The sequence below is a fragment of the Rhipicephalus sanguineus genome, chromosome 3 (assembly GCF_013339695.2).
Source record: "Rhipicephalus sanguineus isolate Rsan-2018 chromosome 3, BIME_Rsan_1.4, whole genome shotgun sequence".
In the NCBI taxonomy this organism is placed as follows: domain Eukaryota; kingdom Metazoa; phylum Arthropoda; class Arachnida; order Ixodida; family Ixodidae; genus Rhipicephalus; species Rhipicephalus sanguineus.
The window spans coordinates 50,112,600-50,127,156 of NC_051178.1; the positions used below are offsets into that span (position 1 = coordinate 50,112,600).

Here is a 14,557-nt window from a genome sequence, read left to right on the forward strand (position 1 = left end):
TACACAACGCGAATCCTGTAACCAGGCGTCAAACAATGCGAATTGCGGAACGAGTGGGCTGTTGAATGCTTGCAACCCATTACAAAGGGCTCTGCCATAATTATTCATCGTCATCAGGCAAAGCATCAACAAAGTGCACAGAATGCCTTACAGGTGTTCAGCGGGTACCACGGTTCTCCGCAGAATGACGAAAAATGGCATAGTGGATGCTTCCCTATTTCACAAAAATTATGCACAAAAATTATGATGATTTATAGCGTAGTGGATTCCCGGCAAGTGCACTTGTATTGGTTGCCAAGGAAGCCCATAAGGCCCCCATGATTTATTTCGTCAGGGTCTCAATAAAGTTATTTCCCTCCCTCTCTTTCTCACGTTCACGTGTTTGTAGCATGGTGGGAGAGTGAAATAACGACCGGGCGTCACACAATGAAAATTACGTAAATAGTGGGTCGTTCAAAGCTTCCAACCCATTACAAAGGGATCAGCCATAATTCCCCATCGTCACCAGCCGTCGCATCAACAAAGTGCACCTAATGCCTTACAGATGTGCAGCTGGTACCTCGCTTCTCCGCAGAATGACGAATAATGGCGTAGTGGATGCTTCCAAACTTCACAAAAATTATGATTTATGGCTTATGGGTACCTTGCTAGTGTGTAGCCCCAAGAGAGTTTACAACAGGCTCTAGAAATGCCGCTCTTCCACCTTTCGCTGTGACTGTGCTGCGCTCTCCGCGCAGGCCTTACGTTTATTATTACTTTTTTTTGTTATGAGTTTTCAGCAAACCTCGGCACCCGCTAGTAGGTTTCTTTGTTCGAGCGCGCGACAGCAGCATGCGTTTAAACCGCTCTGCGCAAATATATATATATATATATATATATATATATATATATATATATATATATATATATATATATATATATATATATATATATATATATATATATTGCGTGATAGGGTTTGACCAGGGCCTCTAGCCTACACTCTAAACCCGGTAACTCATACTGCAACCCATACGCAGTTTTAACCCATAAAATAAGGGTTACAACGAGAGTTGTTTTGACTTTTTAATGTTTTCCGCGATGTTTAAGGGATACGGTGTCCATCTGCTCAGAAAATATAGGTTTCGGAGCGCTTTTATAGGTTACATTAGCAAAAACAAAAGTGTAACCCTTACACAGTAACCTATACACGGCGGCGCAACTTTCTCACGCAATAAAAGCGCTAGAGAGGCTCGCTTGTTGCCTCTCGAAGGTTCAACAGGGGGAGACGCCATTTTGTCAGTTTCATCTCTCCTTGATGCTTTGTTTTCGTGCTTTATGGGAAGCGTGCTATTATGGCGGCGTGGCGGTTGTACGTTTCGCGCCTCGTGAATTAGTTTTCGGTGGTTTGGGGTACCTCTCTCCGCATCCATGGCCTTCACGAACAAGGACATGTTCGGCGTTTTACGAGGCCGATGTAACAAACAGGTGTGCGACTGCCAGCAGTATACAGTGACTGGTCCATCGAAGATAAAATGCGATATTGCGACCATTGCCCGGGAGTCCACGGGAAGGTAGTCGAGCTTGGTAAGTGCCGTTTGTTCAAACTACATGTGCCTGCGCGTAGCATTTCGAATGTCGGTAGCACTTGCAAACTCTTCTGTGTTGTGGACTGCGTCCTTAACTCTTACACGAATAGTTTCTCTAGTAGCACAGTGCGACATTGCTATGCACCGTAGCCTCCTGTCAACGAGGCTGTGTCTGTTTAAGCATGGCGCATGTGGAGGTGAAGTGGGCGCGTTTACTGGCGCGTTTACTGTTTTCGGCTTTGTGAGGACGCTGCTGCCGGCGCCCTCCGCACTGAAGCTTGGTAGATAGATTGCGTTCATTACGTGTTGCATGTCCATTTACAGATAAGATTTCTCTATGTTATACCCGCTCGCCTTTCTTTGCGGCTCCTGTGGCTTTTCGTAGCGGAGCCGTCGTTTGCGCCTGGGGGTTATGCAATTACGAAATGCCTTCACGAATTTCCTCTCGCCCAGAAGTAATATTATGTATCTTGTTCAAATTTTCTCTGTGTTACTTTGCACAGACTCATGTCCTCATCATTACCTTTTGCAATAAAGATTATATTATTTGTTCAAGAATTCCTGAAGTGGCTGCTTGAAAGCTTGCCATCGTTTTTCGGAATGTGTACAGCCACTGCTGCAAGGAAAAGCTAGTTCGGAAAGCCAACATGAAAGGTTGTGTCGCCAGCTTCGAGCTGAAATTGCTCTATCCTTAGAGTAAGTCGTATCGTTTTCATCTCTGGTCTTCTGATTTAGCTCTCAATTATTACCTAATCACGATGCTTGCGTGTTATATATTTCTTGAAACTAACCCAGAAGCGTTATTGTTATGAAATATTCATTGTATTTGACATTTTCAGTGAAAATCAGATTATTACGAGCTGCAACACAGCAGAGTGCCGCTGGCAGTATGATGCGCTTGGGAAGGCACTTTCTAAAAAGTATCGATGGTACATGTGGGAAGATCCAAAACCAGGCAGGCGTCTTCAGCAGACGCGAAGCCATGTCTATGTAAGTCAAAGACTAAACATGAGCTAACAAGTGCAGTCACATTCAAGTTGGTTAACCTAGCCTGTGCAACATTAAATTCATCAATTTTCAGCTTGAATAATGTGTTCCTGAAATTAATCAATTTTTTAAAAGTACTCAACAGCTATGAATAGCAGTGTGTACTTGCTATTTTTCATGATTTTTATTTGCCTTTTTACTTCGTTTTACCAGAGCTTGCAAAGGCTTTACAACACCCAAAAGAATTGATGGATGTTTGTTTTGCAGAGTATGCTCACACAAAGACTATCGATTGCACGCAAAGTTAGAAGGCATAGGGAAAAGAAAAGAGCAACAAGTTTCCCAGCCTCCACAGACACCTTTGTCTTTACAAAGGAAAGTGCTGCCTCTGAGTTGCAGGTTTGTTGCCTGGCATGTTTGCACAAAAAATGTGAAGTGCCTAGAGTTGATTAATCATCTGCATATTGCATGAGGTCCTATGCAGTTGGATTGCTTGACATGGTACTCACAGAAAAATTCATGAATTTCAGGCATTGGATTCATCTAGCTTGTCTGGTGTGGTATATGATATGGCAAGGATGAGGCGCCTTCTGGAAATACCTATTCCTGAATGCTGTCACACATGCAGATCATTTACCTCGGTACTTCTTGGTGGACGAAATTGTAAGTAAAGTGTTGGTATTCCTCGAGTGTTCAAAATGCGTATATTTGCATATAAGACTTTTCACGACTCTTTTTAGTGATTCACAATAACACTTGCTCACAGGATGGGTGAAAAAACCAACTTAGAAAAGAGATGCTTCTTGTGGAATTTGAGGTTTGCCCAGCTCTGCTCTATTTGATTGTTTTTTCACTCCAGAAGACAATATTGAAATAGCTAAAAGGGTGCACATTTATTCACAAAAAATGACCATTGTAGCAAGCACTGAAAAGGATACTATGCAAAATATTTATGAAAAGTTTACCCAAGTTTAACACATCAACTACATTTCATTATACATGGCCCGTGTACTTAGGTTTAGGTGCACGTTAAAGAACCCCAGGGGGTCGAAATTTCCGGAGCCCTCCACTACGGCGTCTCTCATAATCATATGGTGGTTTTGGGACGTTAAACCCCATATATTATTATTATTATTATTATTATTATTATTATTACATTTCGTTATACATCTTCACTTCTACCTGGTGCTATATTATCGACAATGAACAAATAAGCTACGAAAAATTCTCAGCGATCCATTGTTTAGATGAAATTGTTATAAACCTAAATATTTTGTCACAGTATCACTATGATCAGAAATGTGCATTGAAATCTAGTGAATAGAGCTAGTCTGAAGCATAATATGCTGTTGTTAGCTGCAAATGCTTTAATTTTGTTTTGTTGCGGTTCATTTTAGCTGTGCATTGAGGCGGAACTGAGATTTCAGCTGAACATCAGTGACCTGGAGAAAAAGGTGACCAGTGCCCTCAAAGTGTGCTCCGAAAAACAGGGAAATGAATGTACACTTTTGGACCTCATGAACTACTTACAGCCGAAGTCAACATATGCTCTCATAAGTGAGGTAAGTGAATGAGCTAAACAATATATTCAAATGCTCTTCAAAGCGTGTTGCTGAAGGAAATAATCCAATGTATGATTACTTAAGTACGATACACAAATTAGTAAGAATTTAGAATGGTAAAGCTACTCGGCAAAGCTTTTAACGAAGCGTTATACGTTCTTGCAACACGGAGGCCATTGTCAAGACCATGCCGACGTAGCAGCAGTTGAATAATACTCTTTTGCAATTGCCTCGTGGTTTACTTCTCTCTCTCTCTGTCTCTCTCTCTCTCTCTCTCTCTCTATATATATATATATATATATATATATATATATATATATATATATATATATATAGATATATATATAACACGTATGTTTACATTATTTTTTACACATTCATAGATGCCACTGCCCTCAGGAGAGCCTGCTGTTACCACTCTACATATTCACTAGCTCGGAGGGAGTGCGCATTTTTGCTGGCGGTCCAAGTGAAGTGATTCAACTTTCTACTGGTGGTCTGGAGCGTGCTCTCATCCTCTGCCTTTATTGTACTGTATTAAGAGCCTGGAGTACCCTTACATTTTTTCACAAATGCTTTTGCTAACGCAGAAGCTTGTGCTGTCACGTGAAGTTGTCCCCGCGGCAGCAACATGCAAGCGTTTAAATTGTTTTTTTCACACACTTGAACAAGAGGATTGCTCCTTAAAATAAGGCACTTTACAGGGACGGGTCCCCGTATTGTCTTTTATGGTACATGTAGCTTTTATCTACGAACTTCGAATACTACCAGTAGTCGAGTTTCGCGACATCTAAATATATATATATATATATATAACTAGCATTAACTTCTTGGACGTGACTGTTTCTGTCAAAAATGGACGCCTTTCAACAAACCTTTACAGAAAGCCTACAGACCAACAAATGTTCCTACATTTCAACAGTAGCCATCCAAGACATTGCAAGACGGGTATTCCATATTGTCAGGCCTACCGGTATCGAAGAATATGCACCGATATACAGGAATTTGACAAACACGCAAAACGCCTAAAGAATTCCCTATCACAACAAAATTATCCCGAAGACATTATTGACGATGCCATACTACGTGCTCGCAACGTGAACCGGAATGACATAATTAAGGAGCCAAAAACAGTATCCAAAACAACTTCCCAAACAAATCTTGTACTAACTTACTCCTCATCGGTGCCACGAGTTAACAACATACTTTCCCGCCACTTCAACATAATTAGGCAAAGCAAACGACTGACTTCCATCTTCGCGGAGCCACCTCACGTGGTGTACCGCAGGGATAAAACCTGAAGGACATTCTTGTCAGAGCAAAAACAAACCCCGCCAAAATTGAGCCAGGGTGCCGCCCCTGCGGAAAAGCTCGTTGCAAGGTATGCCCACACATGGTCACAACGCGTGAATCAAAGGCAAGCTTCTCAGATTTCAAATTCAACATCACCCAAAACCTAAATTGTGACTCCAGCAATGTGATATACATGTTACATTGTAACGTCTGCGGGCAGGAATACATCGGCCAAACGGACACGCCATTTCGGCTGCGGTTTAATAATCACCGGTACCACGCCACTTCACTGCCGAAGCTACCCTTATCCAGACATCTGCGCTTACCAAACCACAGCTTTGAAAATATCAGCGTAACTCTTTTGCAGTCCGGTTTCCAAAACACGCGCGCGCGCGAACAACGTGAGGCATATTTTATCTTTAAATTTAGAACATTAACAGCCGGCATCAATGAGGACCCTGGAAGACTCTCCTGCCTCCGAGAGATAAGCCAAAATGAATTTGGCAACACGGAATCATAATTGGGACCATGCCTGTTTCTTGACTGGCTCGTACGAGTGCAGTGTCGTTTACTTTCTTGCTTTTCTTTTCTCCCCTTTTTTGTTTTTTTGTTTATTTTTTGTTCATGTTTTTTCACTACTTGTACAATGTAAAGTGCTTACGCTCCTCCACCACTTGGAGCCTATTCACAGGGAGCGGGCGAAGATGAAAGGCGGTATGCCGACCCATTAAGGGGACGCTTCCCTCAGGTGCCTCATTCTGCCCTCCGCGACAATTTTGGGTGGCCCTGCGCCCGACGCGAACCGAGAAACACCTTCCACGACTTCATGCCATACACAGTTAGCGGTTTTTTTTTCTTTTTTTTTTCCCTCGCCTCGTTTGCTGACTTCGTCGGTGTTTTTCTCTCTCCTTTTTCTTCGTTTTTTTTTCGTTTTTTCTTTTTTTTCCCCCTTTTCTTTCTTTTTCTCGTAATCTATCTCCCCCACTCTCTCAAATGTCCTTGAAGGCGAGAGAGCGACGCGGCAAGAAGCAAGACCGAACTTCGACATCAGTTTTAACTCATCCCCCGAAGAAGGGAGGACCCCTCCCGAAACTGTTGGGAATTAAATATTTATATCACTGTTGACAACGCCTCCGTTGTATTATACCTATTACCCAAGAAGAACTGGCCCATTGAACTATATCTACACTTATATATATATATATATATATATATGTATATATATATATATATATATATATATATATATATATATATATATATATATATATATATATATATATATATATATATATATATTGGAATAGAAGCCACTTTTTTGTGCATTCCTAGTGAAGAGTAAAAAAATCTCTGACTTTTTTCAAGCCAAGAAAGCAGGCACATTTTTATGGTATTTTGAAGTGCACAGTACTGTTAGCATAATTTTTACGTTACTTTGGTTTCACTGTAGCCCAAACTAATCGCTGTTTCTTGTTTGCTAGTTTTGTCCTTGGGACTAAGTTAGACCTACATAATTCTTGTTGTCTGCGATTTTCCGAATAAAAATCTTTCGATTGCGTCACTTTGAACTCTTTTCTAAGTATGTCACATATCTGTGTGGCGAATTACGCAGCCTATATACTTAAGCTGAAATATTTTATGTGGTATAATTGTAGCAGCGTACAATACACTACCGCAGCATCATCAGCAGTCACGTGGAGTGCTATTGACATTAGAACTGAACTCCTGATGTTCAATATATATAAATATCTGCTTATGTTGCAAGATACATGGCTTCTTTATTCCAGTGATTTGTGTCCTAAGGCCACCCCAAAGTCTGCAAAGGTTTATTTGGATAAAATAAGCCGTATTTCAGTGCATTACAAGCAAAGCATTTATCGAATAAAATAAAATGTAAATAAGGTTTGTCGAAAGCTGACATCCCTCTAAAGGTGATTGTTGAGTCGGGACTCATGTTGTAATTTGTGAAGTCTGAAACAAAGGAATGTGTGTTTTTGTACGAAAGACATGCCCGCCAGGTTTATATATCAGCACTTCGGCAAAACACCAAAGGAATTGATTGAACGGGATTTTCGAAAATTATATCTCGAAGCAGTGCCCACACCTCACCATGTTTTCGCCATAGAAATGACAAGATGCGACTTCTTGGCAATATCGCACATTATTTGTGTTCTGTGTACTACCTGCCGTTTTTACGAAGGTTGGTAGAAGATTGAAAAGATCATGTAAAATTTTACGCTCGAAATTGGCGCTTGAAACTGCGCCAATGTTTGGGCCGATCGCTGCCCAAAACATTGGAATATACTGCAAAAACCTTGGTCGTGTGTGAAAATCGTCACTATATACAGGATAGCTGCGTGACAGCTTCTACACCAATTATATATATATACACATATATATATATATATATATATATATATATATATATATATATATATATATAGTGTGTGTGTGTGAACGGTATAGAACCTACCACGCATGCCGAAAAAACGTAGCACAGATTTTCACAGAGGACCTTTGTTTTTTAAGTAGATTATTCCAACGTTTTGAGGGGTGAAAGGCCGACAAGTAACCTTTAAAATAAGTATCTAACACGTACTCTACTAAGGGTTACATATTTTCCTGTATACTTATAATAAGGGTTACACGCATATAAGTTACTTTTTAACCTTTAAAATATAGGTATACCAGGATTTGAAAATGTGCACCTATAGTAAGGGTTACCCGGTTTAGAGTGTACCCCGCCACCCCGCTTCCGGAGCCCTTGGTGTACACTGATAGCGGCGAGCACAGCGTCGGTAGTCGAGTAATCTGATCTGCGATTACGCGCGTCGGCAATTATACATGCTGCATCGAACATTCGAGTCTTATTGCTGGTGGCCGCGCTAGTTGCAGAATAAACTCAACTGTTCGCGTTTTCGCCTATCAGAAGATTCTGAAATAAGCTGGAAAGTTCCCTGATATTCGGGCGCGAGTTGCGCATGACAGTGATTATACGTGTAACGGAGCAGTTACATAAAAATAGCAAGAGAAGCGCACGTGGCAGTATGTGTATAATAAACACTTTCAGTTGTAGTATAACGACGTTGAACTGTTTGTGCGTGTATAAAACCATGAACTCATCCTTGCCGAGAGAGAGACAAAGAGACAGCGCTGTGCGTGTGTGCTTTGTCGCGTGCTGGCGTGCCGAGGCACCGACGACGACGAAGTCAGCGGTGGCGCGTGCAAGGCGAGCGCGTGGGCCCTGGAATAAAGAGTTGGTTTTCGTACGTCAATGTAGCAGCAGCGTTCTTCTTCTACCTCTCCGCTACAGTGGTGACCCGGACCATGGAACATTCCAGAAGCTTCCACCGGGAACTCACACCGAGTCGACCAACCTCTGATCCGCCTATCACCATGGCGCGACTACCAGATGAAGCTGCGGCGCACTGCATCTTGTTACCACCGCCATTCCCCGATTTTTGGCCGCGATGTCCAGCCATCTGGCTTATGAAGATGGAGGCTGGTTTCTACCTGCGTAACATCGTCTCGCAGCAGGACAAGTACGCCATCACGGTATCTATGCTTCCTCCTGCTCTGCGATGCGTTGTGCCTCCTCCTGGGCCGCAGGCATACGACCAACTTCGAGGGTTCGTTCTAGCCCTACCGCAACCGGCAGCGCCACGTCACATACTTCCTGCCGCGCTAAACGTAACCACAGAGCCATCGCAAGACATCGCTTTCGACGCGGCGCCCAGGACGACACACTGCCACGACTGAGTGTCGTCCGCCGCCAACTGTTTTTCCTGCCACTGCTGCCATCGCCGACGAACAGCCTTTGGTAGAGTGGTCAACGCCTGTGGACACCTCGTGAGCCTGACGGCATCAGCGCCTACTGATCCTGTGTGCGACACCCAAACCAGCGCTGCCTGTCACGTGTTCGCTGACACCACGGGTGTCCCTAACCGAGCCACCTCAGACTGTCCCGACCGCAGATCCTGCCCAAGCTGTCGAGCGGCAGCGCAAACATGATGACGCCCGCACCGACCGCGACCACCCGGTCCTATAGTCTCCCCGGGCGGACCAGCACAAGGCCACACCTGGCACCCCACTCCTGGTCATCCCGCAGAATCTGGGGCCAAGGCCCACCATCATCTTGGCGCCGCCGCGCATGATGCCGCCCCCCTCGTTTGCCATAGTCCCGGGACAGCCCCTGACGCTGCAACAGCTACAGGCCATGCTGGCCCAGCCCACGCTGGGTGCGTTCCAGACAGACCAGTAGCAGTCCCTGGTGTAGATACCGACGTTCACCCAGCCGCGGATACTGGCGCAGGACCACCATCATGGCACCCTGTCGGCGCCCCTCATCTCGACGGGCGGCAGTATGGTGTCCCCAGCGACCGCTGCCAACATCGTCACCCACCATTCCGTCATGACCACCACGACGGTGTTGCATCCGGCGCCGCCGCAACATCTCCCCGTGTCTGTCTCGGCGCCCATGACGTCGGCGACGATACACCACCAGCCACAGGCGCCTACTACAACGGCGCCACCAGCCGCGGAGAAGCCCGCGAAAGCGACGATGGCAGACCTGACCGAGTAGCTGAAGGAGCATGGAATCATGCCGTAGTCTACGCCCCCACCATCAACTACATTCAATCAAGAAAACATATCAGTCGAGGTTCTCGTTGCGCCCGCACCAGTCACAGAGATCGTGCAGGTCGTGGTGAGCAAGGCTTCGCAGACTGCGGCAGTGTCTCCCCAGCAGCGCATACAGGTTTTGCTGGCGCACGACGGCAGCGTCGTACTGCACCCTCACGGCAGCACCCTGTCCTCCATGACTGCGCCGGCACCCTCCCCGGGACTGGTGGCCACGACGGTCACGCCCACGTAGACGACCGCGCCCGGTGCCACCGCTCTCTCGCGGACCCACTCGGCCCTCCTGGAGCGTCTCTTCGCAGCGCCGCCCGTCAGCGGAACGGCTCGCAATATCCACTAGGTTTCACCACCCGTCCTCTGCGCCACTCTCAGCCCCGACCCCCTGAAAAGAAAACTGAGCACCCTTTCGCCACTCCGTTTTACCGACCAGGACTGTATAATGGACATTCTTTGCCTACGACTCCATCTATACGGCGGGGGGCCCTGTCGCGTGCTGGCGTGCCGAGGCACCGACGACGACGAAGTCAGCGGTGGCGCGTGCAAGGCGAGCGCGTGGGCCCTGGAATAAAGAGTTGGTTTTCGTACGTCAATGTAGCAGCATCGTTCTTCTTCTACCTCTCCGCTACAGCTTCTTTGCAGTCAAAGTTGTATTTTGCGCTGTACAAGGCAGTTCAAGATGAACCAAGACCAACTATTCTGACTGTCGAATCAGACTCCTTAGTCCAGAAAACCGTGGACATTGACCATCTCCCTGGTCCGGCAGATCAAGTTGAGAGGCAAGCTTGAAAGATGGGATCCTAATGTGCTCGAGTCCACTGTCTTATTCGTCGCCTTGTTGCAAGCCGCCACGATCGCTGCAAGCTGCCATGCGATATGTAAGGCAAAGCAGGTTGATCGGAGACTAAAGCTGAAACCTTTTTTAGCTTTCCCAGTTCGGCCCAACTAAAACACTCAACACTTCTGCACATTCATTGACTCAAGGCAGCTCAAAGCTGCTCCTTTTCGAATAAAGAAAACGAATTCCCTGAAACAGGAAGAATATTTGATCGGTCCATACAAGGTCCACTGGTTCCGTCCCATATTTGCGTCGTCGACAGGGGCGTAGCCAGAAATATTTTTCGGGGGGGGGGGGGGGGGGGGGGAGGGTTCAACAATACTTTATGTTCCTGCGTGTGTTTGTATGTGTGCATGTATATATACGCAAGCAAAATTGAAAATTTTCGGGGGGGGAGGCTGAACCCCCGCCAACCCCCCCTTGGCTACGCCCCTGGTCGTCGATTATGTAAATTTCAGGCCAGGCAGAACAGAAGAGAAGCATGACAGAGTACTCTAACGTTGTAGAACCCCTGCTCAGCGGTGGCCGCCTCTGTAATGCTAGAGCGAAAGACGCGAAAGAGCCGCATTAGCGGCCTGCACCGTGAGAGCCTACAGGGCTTGGTCGTGAGACACGGAGGACAATCTTCACAGCAGAAGCGAAGGACAAATTTAATTATATGATTACGTGACTGCAGTGTTGAAGGAAAACTTCATCTCAGCTGATTTCCCAGTGCGTAGCCGACAGTGACCACTGCTGAAAGTGGGGGGGGCTCCGCCCCCTAACTTCTAACTTTTCTCACTGGGGGGGCTAGCGGCCCCGTTGCCCCCCCGGTAGATACGCCTATGTCTGTGTGTGTTTATGGGTGTTCTTTTATGCACTATTTTAACATTTCTTAAGTGCGTACTTAAATTGACTGCAGAATGCTAATGCAAGTCTTCAAATAAATAATGCACTCCAAACATGTGTTGCTTTTAAATGCAGAAATTACATATACAAACATTTCAATGAAAGAACACATAAAAACAAATAGTAAATTCTTTTTATTTCCTGTGAGCTCGCATAAAATCAAATAACGATTTTCTTTCCAAAAGTACAAATATATTCCATCTGTATAAAAAAAGATTGCGTCATAATTATCACCTAAAGATTGGCTATAGGAACGTATGTGGAACATCATATCGTGGCAACATACTAGGCAATATGCATCAATCAGACTAGAAAGACGCTGTCCAGGGAGGCAAAACCGGCACAGATGCCTCCTTCACTCATGCCAGTCATTTTTGTACGGACAATGTGGCCAGCCTCGTAGTTCTCGATGAGCTCATATTGGTCCCTGCATTTGAAGAAAAGAGTGGCCGGTTACTTAATAGACCGATCGAGTTTAAAATCCTAAATCAACACAAGGTGCAATCAGAAGAATGGCTCGCTGAGCCACACTCCATTTCACACATCAGGTGCAACGCTGTTGAAGCTATGCGAGAAGTTTGGTCAGCAAAATGTGCAACTCCACGCGCCTCATGGCCGGCTTCCGTGGTTGTAAATGCGCGAACCGAGCACAAGCCCGTGTGTGAGATGTGGCGACTGTCTGCAATGAAAATGCGAGAAACCGAAAACAACAAAACGCAAAGTGACGTGAAACAACATATTTATAGCCATATAACGGAGTTTGTTTCTAAGGCACAAAACATCTTCATGTATTCCTTAGCCTAAAAAAGGAAAAGAAATCACATTCTGGGCGGTAAAAACATTGAACTCTTAGTAGGTGTGAAGGCATTGACTGCAAGAAGTCTCACTAGCCTCTACAGTGTTGCACCTGACGTACGAAATGGAGTATAGTTGGCAATCCATTTTCTTTTGGTGAACAGCCAAACATATGCCAAACATGAAGAAGGAATAAGGAAGACAAACACAGCCCTAGCACCAGCAACAGAATTTTCTGTTGGAAGCACTACTATTACACAATACGAAGACACTCATCACCAAGTAGTATACTGTATTTTCCAGGGTATATAATATGTTCTTGTTTTTTCAATCTTTTGTTGCTGTGTTTATGCAAAGGTGCAACATATATATATATATATATATATATATATATATATATATATATATATATATATTCCCCCCATTTCCTTTCACTGTGTGAGTGCACACAACACTGACTGCCGAATTTATGCTGCTAAAAGTTTTTTAAAAATAGCGAAGTGATTCTGGTGACAGATGTCAGACTGCAGGGTTCTATGTGCAAACAGGTAGAACCCCTAAATAATGTTTGCAACGTGGCGTCACCATTTGTGTGGCCTTTGAGATTCCAGCACAATGAGCGTTGCGAACTCAAAGCAGCAAGTGCAATCGCAACAGAAAGAAACTGAACATGTCACTGGTCGCCATGCTTCGTTTTTTGCACATGTAAACACATTTCGTACAATTCCATTTAAAATAATGGGCCACGATGTTTTCAAGACCTTAGAATGATGTTCAGTGCCTTTAATAAAAGAAGAAAGAAGGCCTCAAACATCTGCACATGTTGCACCCAAGGAGCTGTTGCATTTGACTGGGGCAGGTACAATCTAAGTCTATGCCAATCCGAGTCGGGCCGTTCTCTGCCCCTTGCCTAGCACACCTTTCTGTGTTCAGTCGTTACGTCCACCTTGTCCTGCTTGTTCATTACTATGGCACCTCAGTAATCACAGAAAAGCTACACCACTAAAGACTGTCAGCGTGCGTGGGTCTTGGAACAACATGCAGAATGCAGGGGACTGTCGATGGTGCCGTGGCACCTGGAACCACGCACATGGGCAGAAGTGGAAGTTGTTTCGCTGGTGGACTGTCTTGCCACTCCAGTTTATGAGGCACAATGGGCCTGACCATCAGAGTGCACAGAAGCACGTGCCAGAAGCTGCCAGGAGGCTTTGGAGAAGTGCTGGAGAACTTCAAAGAATTCGTGGTAAATAAAGTTGAGGAAAATGAGATCTCAAGAAACCACATCTTCAATTTGGATGAAATTCTACTTAATTTAAATTACAGCACCGAAGGGCAACAAGACAACACCGCTGCAAACAAGAGGGTATGAAAATAACACATTACAACCATTTTTGCTTGCTGCGCAGATGGGACTACTAATGCATATGTGTAAGTACAAAACACTTGGCCCTTGGGTGTCATCGTCCAGACCAGTGGCGTAGCCAGGAATTTTGTTCGGGGGGGGCTCACGTTGCAGCGCGACCTCCTCATTGAATTTTTAGAACGACTAAGTATATGAATAACATTTATTTATTTATTTATTCATTTATTTATTTATTTATTTATTTATTATATCCTCAAAGGTCCCATATGGGACTTTACATGAGGGGTGGGCGTCATAAAATGGCGGTATCGATGAAGGTGTATGTTAGGATGTGGTTGAGTCTGCTTACTGGATGGCATTTCTGAAGCGCGCAAAATCGCGGATGACTGCTGCTTCGTTCGGAAGGTCATTCCAGTCTCGGGTGGTGCGCAAAAAGAAGGGCTGCTGAAATGAGGTGGTGTGGGCACATGGCGGAATCACAGCATTTGGATGACTTGTGCGATGACCTCGATGGACCGGCTGGATGAGGTGGTTGTCACGCGGGGTTGAATAAAAGAATCTGTGAAAAAGGCAGAGACGTGCAATACGACGACGAAGAGCGAGGGTAGAAAGATTTAACTGGGATTTG

At 45.0% G+C, this 14,557-nt stretch overlaps 1 protein-coding gene across 2 annotated transcripts in view; it reads right to left on the reverse strand.

Annotated features, from left to right (window-relative positions):
* Window positions 1-11,886: 11,886 nt before the first annotated feature.
* LOC119386633 (glutathione synthetase) overlaps window positions 11,887-14,557 on the reverse strand; it is a 74,683-nt gene continuing 72,012 nt past the window's right edge. For both annotated transcript variants that reach the window (XM_049413203.1, XM_037653919.2), the window contains one exon: window positions 11,887-12,198. In XM_049413203.1, coding sequence (XP_049269160.1) covers window positions 12,075-12,198 — 124 coding nt within the window. In that variant the 3' untranslated portion in view covers window positions 11,887-12,074. The remainder of the gene's footprint in view (window positions 12,199-14,557) is intronic.